Source organism: Porites lutea, chromosome 7 (genome assembly GCF_958299795.1).
Source record: "Porites lutea chromosome 7, jaPorLute2.1, whole genome shotgun sequence".
In the NCBI taxonomy this organism is placed as follows: Eukaryota; Metazoa; Cnidaria; class Anthozoa; order Scleractinia; family Poritidae; genus Porites; species Porites lutea.
The window spans coordinates 21,536,818-21,550,563 of record NC_133207.1 but is presented as its reverse complement, the minus strand read 5'-3'; the positions used below and the strand labels follow the sequence as shown (position 1 = coordinate 21,550,563).

Sequence of the window (13,746 nt, the reverse complement as noted above, 5' to 3'; positions counted from 1 at the left end):
CCCGGATGGCAGGAACGCCCCTTACCGGCAGGAATGTGACAACTATGAATTGTACGGTGAAGCTGGAACTAAAAACGTGGCAACTTGCTTTGCAACATGCCTGCAACACGAGTTGAATAGCGATGTTTCACGCTTTAATACCTATGAATCAAGACTGTCCTGGAGCACGCAATGATCTGGCTGGGAAGAAATAATATGTCCATGGAAGGAAAGTGTTGCTGGGAAAAAGTGTGTACACAGTAATTTTCAGGGAGTTATAATAACTCCTCTAGTAGGGCCAATTTAACTCCTTACAGTGGAGTTATTTTTTGAGAAGTTATTTTAACTCCAAAAAGGAGTTTAAAGAACTCTTTTTCAGGAGTAAGTGACCTCAGATATTGAGGAGTTAAAATAACCCCAAAATAGGACTTATCCTGTACCTAAAATTTTTACTCCACTTTCAGAGTTAAATTAACTCCAAAAAGAGTAAACACAACCCATGTAAGCAGTAAAAGTAACCCCATTTCGGATTGATTTTAACTCCATACTAGGAGTAAAAAGAACTCTTTTTTAGGAGTAAAAATGACCCAAATTCGGAGTTAAATTAGGAGTTAAAATAACCCCAAAAAGAGGTTATCCTGTACCTAAAATTTTTACTCTGTTTTTGGAGTTATAATAACTCCCTAAAAATTACGGTGTAGAATTGTAGAATGGCTGGAATGTGTTATTTGTCAGAGGAAAGGTTCAGCCCTCTGACCACAGCCAAACTGGTGGGTAATGGCTGGACAAACGTCGAGTCTGCCGGGAACTTCCCAGTAAGTAAGGTTGCAGGGTGTATGTAGAGCACTTTGCTGGCTGGGAACTCTACCACTAGTCTTGCTGAGAGTGATGAACCGATAAGATTTTCCCAGCAATCTCCCAAAATGCTTAAAATGGCTGCAGAAAGCATTAATCATGCTTTGTTGTTGTTTTCAGGTCTTTTTCTCAATGATTCCTGTTGGGGGTCCCTGTCTGTTGTTGTGCAACAAATCAGGTCGTTGCAGGTGGCGAGACGTTGTTGTAGAAAGTACGTAAACCCCGTGTATGGAGTAACTTACGCGTAATTTATCCAGTCAGTTTTCGCGCAACTTGCAACAACCAAGTTAAACAACTCTACAATGTTGCAAAACAAGTTGCACATTTTTGGTGCCTGTTTTACCGTAGGCTTAGTAATTATAACCATTTGAATTCCTTCAGAATTGAATATCATTTGACGCTTTCCTTATGCCGGGGGTTTCTATGCCTCGCCCACCAATGACCAGGTTATAATAAAAACTTTTGTTCCTTATAATTCAGGTGTACCGGATTCTCAGTTAGAATTACCAATGCAGATCAGGCTGAAGGAGAGACATATTTGGACATTTGATTCATACAAACCTGACGTTGAACACAAACATCCATATTCTTTCCTGCCTGAAAAGGTAAAAAAAAAAAAATTCAATTCTGCAGTTCCTTTATTTGAAGAAGGAGAAAGTTGTTTCTTTTTTCCTTTAGTCTAATCTGAACTTTTAAACGGTAAACGGCGCTTCCAAATAGTTGTTACTGAATATAAAAGTTTCTGCATACCGACATGAGTACAACGACTGTTATAAATCTTTAAAACCACACCGGTATAGAATGAAAATACAATTTTCTCTTATAAAAATAGATCAAAGAAAAAGGGATCATGGACGACGACACCTTAGAGATTCTACAGTACATTCATATGGCAGCAACTTTTGCAAATTTCTTTTGAACATTATCCGTTTTAGGAAAGCAATTTTAGGGGAAGTCCTGGACATGACACCAAGAAATGAACACGCTGTTCAATTAACATGCATGGAGTACATGTAAAGTTTATTTTTTCTTAATTTCCGCCCGGCGTTTCATGTCTGTATCAATTGTGAATATTTAAAAGCTTTTCTATATAAAGGAATCCATTTCGTTAAGGAAAACGATTTGATTGTATGAGCTCTTCTAAGAGTTGCTTCGAACTTTTGAAATCACACGACAACCGATCCCTAGCAATCGAGGTCCAGTTTTACGAGTCTATTATACACACTCGCAATCCAGGAAACTTAGTGCGAAGATTTAAAATCTCAAGTAAGATATATGAAATTAAAAAGGTAAGCCAAAGATGAGCATATTTTTTATAAACCAAAGCCGGCCGCCCTTTGAATTCGTGCCTTTATCCGATGTGGAAAAATTCGTGACTTTCCTGTATTCCAAGAAACAGAAGTTTTTAAACAAATAACAAATTCAAAATTGGATGCCGAATAGTTAGAACCGATTTTCAAAATGTCTGATATAAATACCTTTAATAATGTGTACATTTTTATTGTCGAGATGAGGAACCAATAACGAATAGTCTAAAACGAGTCATTCCACTATCTGCAGGATATATCTGTATAATATAATCAACCGACGGATTGTTCCGGATTTTAAAACTGTCGGTGCCTGAATAAAAAAAATTCTCTGTTCTGTTTTTGTCTCCTGAACAGTACCAAGGTATTTAAAAAAACTCCATGATCCACTGACAGATATGAATGACAAAATATCAACATGCAGCTTAACAGTATTACAGTATTATTTTACTCGACTAGATTATTTTATAAAATGATGATATGAAGATCGTATCCACCTCTGTCATGACATTTGTCTCAAACTAGTCAATACATTACCTTAGTAAAATCCTTTTTTGGAAAAGAGTCATTTCGTCAATATTTAAGGACGCAAAACGAACAAAAGTTTAAACTGTTTCGCTTTTTAAGAAAGTAAAAGGAACTAACATCCTCTCATACGAACAATATTAAAAAAAAAACTGAAATGAAGTTTGTTTGTGACATGTATATTCTTCAAATATCATACGAGGCTTTGATTTTTAAATGAGGGGAGGCCTAAAGCTTTACCGTACTTCACTGTACTCCTAGACTAGAGATGGATTTCCTGGTAAGCTCTTAGTAGTGTAGCATACATATAATGTCGTAAACTTAAATCATTTCCGTTTTTTGCTAATGTTTGTATTGAAAGCATGTCAGTTCTCTTCACTTTCTTGGAAAGCAAAACAGTTCCAAATGTCGTCCGTTTTTTAGGGTTAATATTGGTGGAATTAGGTTTTCAGACCTGAAGTGTTATAATACATCTTGGCACCGCTACATTCGATTGCTGGGGTCAGTAACCTTGCAGAGCGAAACAGCCGTTGAGGGTTTCATGGCCGAAGCTCAGGCGCCACAAACTTCCTCGGAGGAAGGTGAGTAATTTGACTTCCCCTCAATACCAAGAAAAATTCCCAATGTTCGCTTGCGGTCAATAAAACCCCCCATTTCTATTTTCATACGCGCGCTCGACGATCTTAAAAGAGAAGAACAGACTAGCCTTTCCCAAGTTTTAGAGATTTCTAGGTAATATTTGCTTCTTCCAACAATAAGAACAATAAGCTCGTCAACATCATCTTTTGTCACATCAATATAATAGTCAGGGGCACCCAACGACCATTTTTGGAAAATATCTGTTCGGAAGACGATTTGGGATCTAGAATTTTTCGGAACATTTGTTGTTAAATTTCTTGTTTGCACGTAGAATTTTCTAACCTCCCAAGCATGGTATAATTGCCCATTTTTAACGCAGTTTTACCGTAAAAAGGTCACGGCCTAGAAGTTTCGGGAGCCTTTATTCTGGCTGACATTTTCGAAAAGGTAACTTTTGATCCCTATAATTTTCGGATCACTAGACTTTCACCTAGGAAATCCGAACTGATTAAAAATTTTTAGGGGATAAAAATATGCCTATCAGTCTACCGTTTAAATTCTAAAATACGTTCAACAATGCTATGTTTAAGTGGTTTTGAACTATATTGTCGTTGAGTGCCCCTGAATAGTGGGAATTTAAAATCATCGTCCATTTAGCCTGTACAACGACGTTGTTTTATTTTCGCTATGGCTATGTGGCCGGTAACCGGTCAAGATTTACAAAACACTAAATGACCGGCAGTCCGATATTTTGACTATAGTGATTGCAATTGGGGTTCTGGCGATACTGATTAGGGTTAAGAACTGAAAATACTAATTAGGGTTAAGGACTAACCATACTTATTAGGGTTAAGCCCTGAGAAGAGGTGATCAGGGTTGACGGTTAGCTTCTATTTTGGGTTGAATCACCATCTTGCAGCGAAACCATGGTGGGGTATTGGTTAGAGTGTAATAGTGTGCAGACCCTACGCTCTAGGATAGAATCCACTCATATTCGAGTGAATATTTTTTCTTTTGAAATTGAAGAGACTTACACTTTGACACCATTTGTTGATCAGAAAGTAAGTTTCTCAGTCTATTCTAAAGCGACGTATGATAGTTTGGTCTCGCTGGGATTCTTCGATTTGTCAAAATTATTTTAAAAAAATATATTGGACTTGCCGGTCATTTAGTGTTTTGAAACCTTGACCGGTAACCGGCCATATAGCCACAGCCTTTTATTTTTCTTTTCGTTCTTTTCGAAAATATGGGCGAGCGAAGCGAGCGCGAGAACGAGCTCGGAGTGCAAGAAAGAAAAATAAAGATATCTGTGCATCTCTGAGAAAAAAGAGGTTTCTTAAGTCCCTCCCCCTGTCAATGCCTCATCATTATCACCTCTGCGTTCGCAGTACCAATTAAATTGGACCAATGGAATTGGAGATATAAATGGCTTGTGTAATTGGCTTAAGTATTTTACAATCAAACAACAATGACCACAGGTAATCCAGGCTCACAATTTGTGTCACGTACCGGTTTCATATAACACGAGTAAACTGATAGAGAACATATCGGGCAAAGGTTAGGTCTGGAAATTTGCTAGAAAATGGAAATAAAAATCGATGAAACTTTCCATGTGGCGAGTTGTTGTTGTCCTTTATATGCACACAAAGTTTCGGGAAAAATAGTAGAGTTTGTTCGCCTTCGTAGTGGTGATGCAACTACAACTCCAAGTTATTTTCTCTTTGTTTGAGTTTCACTGCCGCGAACAACTGCTAAATTAAACTTTTCCTAAAAACCGTGGGAAGAACAGCCACAACATCCTTTTGCTCCAGTAAACCCAAAAAAGACTGGCGCTGCTCTTCGTTGAGCACGTATTTGCCTGAAAATTGTGCCAAACAGTCGTCAAAAACACTTTCCATAGTCTACACTCCGTTACAAAAGATAATTATGGTCAAAATGGTCAACACAAGTTCACAAGTCGGCGACGTTTTCTATATGCAAATAACAATTAAGTAAGTGTCGCGGTAAGCGCTTCCAGGCAATGACAAACGCTTCTACTCGCATGACGCGAGCGTGATGAGTCGTTGACATGATGATGACAGGACAATCGCCGTTCAGCCAATGGTAATTTGCTTTTCCTGAGAAAGCAAGGTCAGTTGCTCCCAAAGATGTCTACAGATTGTCTATTTTCTTCTTCCCCCACCACTACCCCCTTGCGCTGGCCACACGCGCTCGACGGACTTTCAACAGAATAAAGAGGGTCTGTGAACAGGCTACCGTCCATTGGATCAAGAATATTTAGATTCCAGTTAGGAACCTAGTCATGATGACCACATGGCGGACGGTCACGCTTCCGGGAGCTGTCACCTTATCGCAGAAGTAATTAAGATAGCCAAATGGGATTCTTTACACTTTAAAATATGTACCATGGGGCATATATTAACCAAGAAGACTTCTCCAACGCATCACTTACGAACTAAGAATAAGGTAATATTGCCACGTTTTAACACATATTTCATGAAAAATTCAATAGCACACAGAGAGCATTTATTGTGTGGAACCTTCTTAGTCATGACCTTGCAAAGACATCCAACGTTCAAAATTGCACTAGAATGGCCTCTAAATCTGACAACCTACGTAATTTAGATTCTCGGGCTGAATTTCCGCAAACAATGCCTCACAATAATAGCGATGACTTTTAATATACTTTTACTGCTTAAGTTTTAGTTGGCTTAAATGCACGACCCCATAAGCGGCAACGCTTTAATCACCGTTGTGTTGAAAATATAAAAGTTATTGTATTGTATTGTATTGTATTGTTGCGTTCAAGGTACGAGAACGCAACCCCTAATTTGTGTTGGGTGTTCTGTGCATTATTGGGTTCCCTGTGCAATTAATAAGGGAGGTTTTTTCGAGATTGCATTTGTCGTCGTCGTCGACAGACATTAATTAATTAATTTTGCCTCGCTTTGAGGCGCTTGCTTACGTTTTGCCTCACTTTGACGAACTAACTCACGTGGTGATTCGTGCGTCCTCAAGCGAAAAGCGTTCGTATTTTAAAAGTTTGCTGAATCTTCGCAAAGCTTACATATTTCAAGAGTTTGCTGAAGGTCTACTATCGATCTGTGTTTGCTGAATCTTTCAAAACGTTCATCTTTCAAAAGTGTCGGCGGCCGTTGTGCCCCAAAGTAAATCTACCGAGATCTGTAGCTCGGCGACCGTTGTGCCACAAAGTAAATCTACAGAGTTGTGAAGCTCGGCGGCGCCGTTTCATCATGACTTGTGATATTTTCGGCACCGGACAAACGAACATTTTAGGTCTATGTTATTTATTCGGAAAAACTTATAAACAGCCCACAGTAGCTCCACTCAAGTCACTGAAATCAACACACTCGACCAAACCACTGCTCTTAGTGAGACGGACCATACGATATCTCTAGCCTTCAAGGCTTTTTCCTCATTATACACAGTTTAAATAGAGGTTTCGCTGTAAGCAATCCTTACGTTTAAAATATGCCATGATTAAAGCCCGGTTTCCATGATGATCGCTACACCATCACTGTGATCGCAGCGATCATATGAAACCACTCTTCAGCGATCGCAGCGACAACAATCGCTGAGATATAAAACGTTCTATCTCAGCGATCGTTGTCGCTGCGATCGCTAGAGAGTGGTTTCCGTATGATCGCTGAACTTTTTTTTTCTCAGTGATTGCAGCGATCACAGCGATCGTAGCGATCATATGGAAACCGGGCTTAATCTATCGGAATAACCATCCACCCTCCCTCCTCAACTGCTACCTGTACGCCTTACAAACATATCGAACGCACTCTTCTAAGCTCCGATTACTCCTAGTACTGTTAGGTAAATCGTCCGCCATTCTGAAGTTACGTCAAACGCGCCGCTGCGAAAGGCGCGATTTATTATGTAACCATATAACAATGCTGATCTTTTCACGTGTGAAGATGTTTAATAATATTGTCGCGCGAAAGCTCACCTGGTATTTCATCGGTGTTTATATAATAATTGAATTTCATAGATTGGAACATCAGAATCTCTACTTAAGGTGACTCGACCCAGTTTTTTGGGGGGGTACCATCCTACTTTGAAGCTCTCTGGTATCCCCACCTTTACTTTTATCGTAAGTCTAACACATAGAATGGATAACATATAGATCAATCTACAATATAACATAAAATTTTTGGCGATCGGAGTAAATGTCACGTGGTTATAATGTCACGCCCCCTTGAGGTCTGAGTCGAAAATCTGCTGTTGCCGGCATTTTTTCGTGAAAATCTCTCGGCTACACATAGTGCGCATTACTGCCTTGCGCTGAACAGAGTTTCACCAAAATCGCAAAGACCGAATTCGAGAAATTCAGCGGTTTCCAAATTTAGGTCATAATTTATGCGAAAATGATAAGTAAACTTTACACGATTATATCCAATAAACTATGAGACTTATCCCTTTATTTTGGGGATCGTTATAACAGATGGGTCCTTGCAAGTCAGCGAAAAGCTTTAGGGCCTTGTAAATGCGAGCGATTTCGAGCAAAGCAAACATATACAAATTATAGTTTTAGCTATTTGTTGACGTTTGTCAGCGTTAAAGAGTCTTTCTCACAAAAAAAAAAAAACATTTTCTTAAAAATTCGTAGTTTTTTTTCCTTCAAATTTTTTCAGGGCCACAATTGATTAACTAACTACCCGGACTCTGAATTTTATGGTCATTGAAAAACTGTGACTTTATCTTCTATAAGCCCAAACTTGAGTTAACATTGAAGATTTTTAGCGTTTTGACTGAGTTTGTGCTTTGGGAGTTGTCTATTGTTTCTAGTCTGTTATTATACAGCATTCTTGTTCAGCACGCGTGCAATGACCGCGCTTGGCTGACTTCCGAATGCTCACCGAGATATGATGATTTAGTATGAGAAAATAGAGGGGATTCCCGTCACGAGTTCGTTTAATTATTGGCTTGCATTAAACCTATGAAAGAATGATATTTTTTAAATAGTAAGTAGATTTAGTGTGTAGCACTTCTTGTTTTTCTTGCAAAGGCACAAGAAGCACGAGAATTGATTAAAAATTGTGAGTTAAACCTCTATGTATCATGCGATGACCTGTCTCACTGTACCAAAATTGTCATATCTCTCCATTCTATATGTTAGACTTACGATAAGATACCGGAGGGCTTCAAAGTAGGATGGTACCCCCCCCCCAAAAAAACTGGGTCGAGTCACCTTAATAGTTATTTCTTCATTCCCCAGTTCCAATATATATATTAGTACGACCTATCGTTGAATATGCAACCCCAGTGTGGTGTCCATACCTAGTAAAAGACATCCCAGCAATTGAAAAGGTCGAGAGGACTGTGGCATCTCGATCGCCTTGCGCTTGGATAAAAGCGTGCAGGGGAAATGGAGTATGAGGAAAGAATCAAAATTTTGAACTGACCCACCTTAGAGAAGCGAAGACACCTTCATTTCACTTATTGAATGCGATACAATTGTTTTTCGCATAAATAACCTGAAGTTTTTCGAACCCACTCTAGATAACAGGACACGAGCTAACCACTCTTTTTAAATTAGTCGTGAAAAATGCAGGGGTTAACCCCTATAAATATTCATTCTTTATTCCCATAGTAAAAGAATGGAATAATTTACCGCAGTATGTGGTTGAAGCAGAATCTTTTTAAGGTGGCGCGAACCTATTTATATGCGCGTTGGTTATGTTTTTGAATCGTTTTTTTCGGCAAGAACGGTTTAACCGATTTCTATGAGTTTTGGCACCCTTAATTAATAATAATTCAACTTTAAGAAAATGTTATTAATTTTCTTGTAGGTATAAAAACGTTTGAGAAATCGGCATATGTTTAAAACCCCATTTTTACGAAAAATGTATTAACTTCGAAACCTTACCACAGATTTTTCTCTTACTTCAGCAAATAAGCCTCGGAGCTCTCTAGTTTTATATCTGCAAGTTTGGAGTCAATCGTGACCGCAGAACTCGCTGCACAAAATGCTGGTCAACTTTGACCTTAAAATGCAACGCTAACACATTTGTGAAAGTTGACGCACAAATAGAAGAAGAGTGCCGACGGACTATCTCCTATCTGCAAAGGTATTCTTGCCCAAAGCTTTACTGCAAGAAACTGAGTAATCAGAACTACGACGAATACAGTTCGCAACACAAGAAGAACAACTTTAAAGAACTTCTATTTATCAAACGTGACCTACCTCAGTAAATCTCACGTTAAAGTTTTTAATGATTATCTTCCCTAAGAATCTTGTTTCCACTTTCTTACTTTCAATGTTTTTTTTCACAAGGTTAAGAAAAAAGCTTCATGGACAACATCTTAAATATTCTACAGACCATTCATATTGGTGAAGTCGTTGCAACTTTCCTTTTCAACACTGGACGTCTTATAAAAGCAGTATACATCTTTAACGAATGTTTGGCGCTCCTTAACAGCAAATCCCTAGACACGATCAAAGAACTTACCACACCACGAGTTATCTACGTATACCGTAAACTTCTTCATGGCTATACTCTTATGTACGATCACAACCGTGCGATAGAATGTGGTAAAAAACTTTACGTGACGCTACACAATAGTGGCCACAAAGAACAAGAAGGGATAATATTACTTGTGCTAGCGAGCATCTACTGTAAAAGAAGCAAGTACGAGGAAGCAAAACAGTTTATAGAGAAGGCACTCAGCATCATGATTGAGACTGGGAACAATCAGGGAGTTGGAATATGTTACGGAAATCTAGGAACTGTTTTTCTATCTGTTGATCAATATACCAAGGCTGAAGAATACCTTCAGAAAGCACTCGTGATCAACAAAGAAATCGGTGACAGAGAAGGAGAAGCATCTGCTTACGGAAAGCTAGGAGCTATGTTCAAATGTGTTGGTCAGTATACCAAGGCTGAAGAATACCTTCAGAAAGCACTAGCGATCAACAAAGAAATCGGTGACAGAGAAGGAGAAGCAGCAGATTACGGAAATCTGGGAACTGTGTTCCAATCTGTTGGTCAATATACTAAGGCTGAAGAATACCTTCAAAAAGCACTAGTGATCAACAAAGAAATCGGTGACAAAGAAGGAGAAGCAGCAGATTACGGACATCTAGGATCTATGTTCCGATCTGTTGGTCAATATACCAAGGCAGAAGAATACCTTCAAAAAGCTCTAGTGATCTGCAAAGAAATCGGTGACAAAGCAGGAGAAGCATCAAATTACGGAAATCTAGGAAATGTGTTGCAATCTGTTGGTCAATATACTAAGGCTGAAGAATACCTTCAAAAAGCACTAGTGATCAAGAGAGAAATCGGTGACAAACAAGGAGAAGCATCTGCTTACGGATGTCTAGGAACTGTGTTTCAATATGTTGGTCAATATACCAAGGCTGAAAAATACCTTCAAAAAGCTCTAGTGATCAGGAAAGAAATCGGTGACAAACAAGGAGAAGCAGCAGATTACGGAAATCTGGGAACTCTGTTCCAATCTGTAGGTCAATATACCAAGGCAGAGGAATACCTTCAAAAAGCGCTAGTGATCAGGAAAGAAATCGGTGACAAACACGGAGAGGCATCAGATTACGGAAATCTAGGAACTGTGTTGCAATCTGTTGCTCAATATACCAAGGCTCAAAAATACGTTCAAAAAGCGCTAGTGATCAGGAAAGAAATCGGTGACAAAAAAGGAGAAGCAGCAGATTACGGAAATTTAGGAACTGTGGCTAAATTTTTTTGTCAATATACAAAAGCTGAAGAATACCTTCAGAAAGCACTCGTGATCAGGAAAGAAATCGGTGACAAACAAGGAGAAGCAGCAGATTGCAGAAATCTAGGAAATGTGTTTCAATCTGTTGGTCAATATACCAAGGCTGAAGAATACCTTCAAAAAGCACTAGTGATCAACAAAGAAATCGGTGACAAACAAGGAGAAGCATCTGCTTACGGAAATCTGGGAATTGTGTTTGAATCTGTTGGTCAATATACCAAAGCTGAAGAATTCCTTCAGAAAGCACTAGTGATCAGGAAAGAAATAGGCGACAAACACGGAGAGGCATCAGATTACGGAAATCTAGGAACTGTGTTTAAATCTGTTGGTCAATATACCAAAGCTGAAGAATACCTCCAGAAAGCACTAGTGATCAGGAAAGAAATCGGTGACAAAGAAGGAGAAGCATCAGCTTACGGATTTCTGGGAACTGTCTTCCGATCTGTTAGTCAATTTGACAAGGCGAAAGAATATCTTCATAAAGCACTAGTGATCAGGAAAGAAATCGATGACAAAAAAGGAGCAGCATCAGATTACGAAAATCTAGGAGTTGTGTTCCAATCTGTTGGTCAATATACCAGGGCAGAGGAATACCTTCAAAAAGCTCTAGTGATCAGCAAAGAAATCGGTGACAAAGAAGGAGAAGCAGCAGTTTACGGAAATCTAGGAACTATGTTCCAATCTGTTGGTCAATATACCAAGGCTGAAGAATACCTTCAAAAAGCACTGACGATCTATGAAGAAATCGGAGACAAAGGTGGTGTTGGAGTTTCATACTTAAATCTGGGAAACCTTTGTCGAGAACTTCAGCTTTTTGCAAAGAGTCAAGAATTTGCTAATAAAGCACTTGAGATAAGTTACGAAATAGGAGACATTGACTTGCAGTTTAACAGCCACCTCACCGTTGCCCTGAACGCATTAGTGGCAGGAGGAAGCATAAATGAACTTGTGGTGCGAAATCTCTATGAAAGCATTCAAAAGTGCGAAGAAATGTTTGATTTTTTCAGAGTGAAAGATCAATTCAAAATTTCTTTTTTTAATCAGCATGTGTTCCCTTACCTTCTTCTTTGTAGGTTGTTGACTGCTAGAGGCAGTTATTGTGAAGCTCTTTACGTTGCCGAGCTTGGACGGTCCAGAGCACTTGCAGACATACTGTCAGATAAGTACTCTGTGGAAAAAGAGCTATCAGTGAACCCACAGTCAGGGGTTGGTGTTGAGAATATCATGAGCAAAAATTCCCTTAGTTCCTGTTTATACTTATCCTGTTTTTATGATGATATGCATTTTTGGATCCTTAAGCCAAACAAAACCATAGTTTTCCGAGAAACGAAACTGAAAGAAAGTGCAGCTAAAGCATTTGAAAGGCAAAGATTTGGTGGCCCTCAGGATTTACGTCAAGACCAATGCGAAGATCGATCATTGTTTTCTTCATATTCAAGCTCCTCGCCATCAAGCAAACCATCCCAGAATGACAGCTTTGAAACATTACGCCTCATAGAAGAAGAGGAACACGAAAAGCACGACTCTGAGGCGCTTACCCTTGCTGATTGCTACAACATCATCGTCGCTCCTGTGGCTGACTTACTACAAGAATCAGAAATCATTATCGTACCGGATCCACTGTTGTACCCAATTCCCTTTGTAGCTTTAAAGGATGATAATGGACAATATTTATCGGATACTTTCAGGATTCGTATTGTACCGTCCTTGACGACTCTAAGGTTGATTCAGCACAGTCCATCAGACTACCATAGTAAAACCGGTGCAATAGTCATAGGAGAGCCAGAGGTCAGTTATGTACACTACCGGGGAAAACGTCTGAAATTATGTCCCTTGCCTGGGGCAAGAATGGAAGCAGAGATGATTGGGCGACTGCTCGGCGTTGAGCCATTATTGGGAAAAGATGCTACTAAGCAAGCAGTCTTGGAAAGAATGCATTCCGTAAGTCTCATTCACTTTGCTGCTCATGGTTATGAGGAACGTGGAGAAATTGCTCTTTCCCCTATGAGCTCGTGCGGAACCCCGCACGAAGAGGACTATTTACTGACGATGGCTGAAATTTCACAAGTTCAACTGACTGCCAAGCTGGTTGTCCTTAGTTGTTGTCATAGTGCTCGTGGCCAAGTGAGAGCTGAGGGAGTCGTTGGAATTGCTCGAGCATTTCTAGCATCGGGTGCACGCTCCGTGCTGGCAACACTGTGGGCTGTAGAGGACAAAGCTACCATGCAGTTTATGAATCATTTTTACGAGCACCTTGTTCGTGGTGAAAGTGCAAGTGAATCTCTTCACCAGGCCATGAAATGGATGAGAGAGAATCGCTTCTCTGACGTTGAGCAGTGGGCGCCGTTTATGCTGATTGGAGATGATGTGACATTCAAAGGTTCGTAATTGACGACATTTTTGGATATTGTTAAGTGTTAAGTATTTTCAATCAAAAGATGTACAATTTATGTTTGTGACAACGCATTCTGATGCAAAATTCTGTAACGGGAGACATTGTTTTGTTAGTCCCATTATCTGCTGTGTTATTCTTCTCTTTACAGAGAAGAGAGGAGAACGAATCTCCAATTCATTTTATTTTGTGAGTTTGTGCTGAATATTTCGTAAAGCATGCCCTGAATTCTCCATGAAAAAAACTAACTGATTGAAGAAATAAAAATGTACAGAACGTTGGCTGAGATTCCAAAGAACACATGATAGCAATTTACATCACTAAGAAGAAACGTTAGAGTAA

General features: G+C 39.3%; 1 protein-coding gene across 1 annotated transcript in view; it reads left to right on the top strand.

Annotated features, from left to right (window-relative positions):
• The first annotated feature begins 689 nt into the window (after positions 1–689).
• LOC140944599 (uncharacterized) overlaps positions 690–13,746 on the top strand; it is a 13,802-nt gene continuing 745 nt past the window's right edge. The window contains exons 1-4 of the mRNA XM_073393719.1: positions 690–794; positions 955–1,045; positions 1,315–1,439; positions 9,594–13,392. Coding sequence (XP_073249820.1) covers positions 690–794; positions 955–1,045; positions 1,315–1,439; positions 9,594–13,392 — 4,120 coding nt within the window. The remainder of the gene's footprint in view (positions 795–954; positions 1,046–1,314; positions 1,440–9,593; positions 13,393–13,746) is intronic.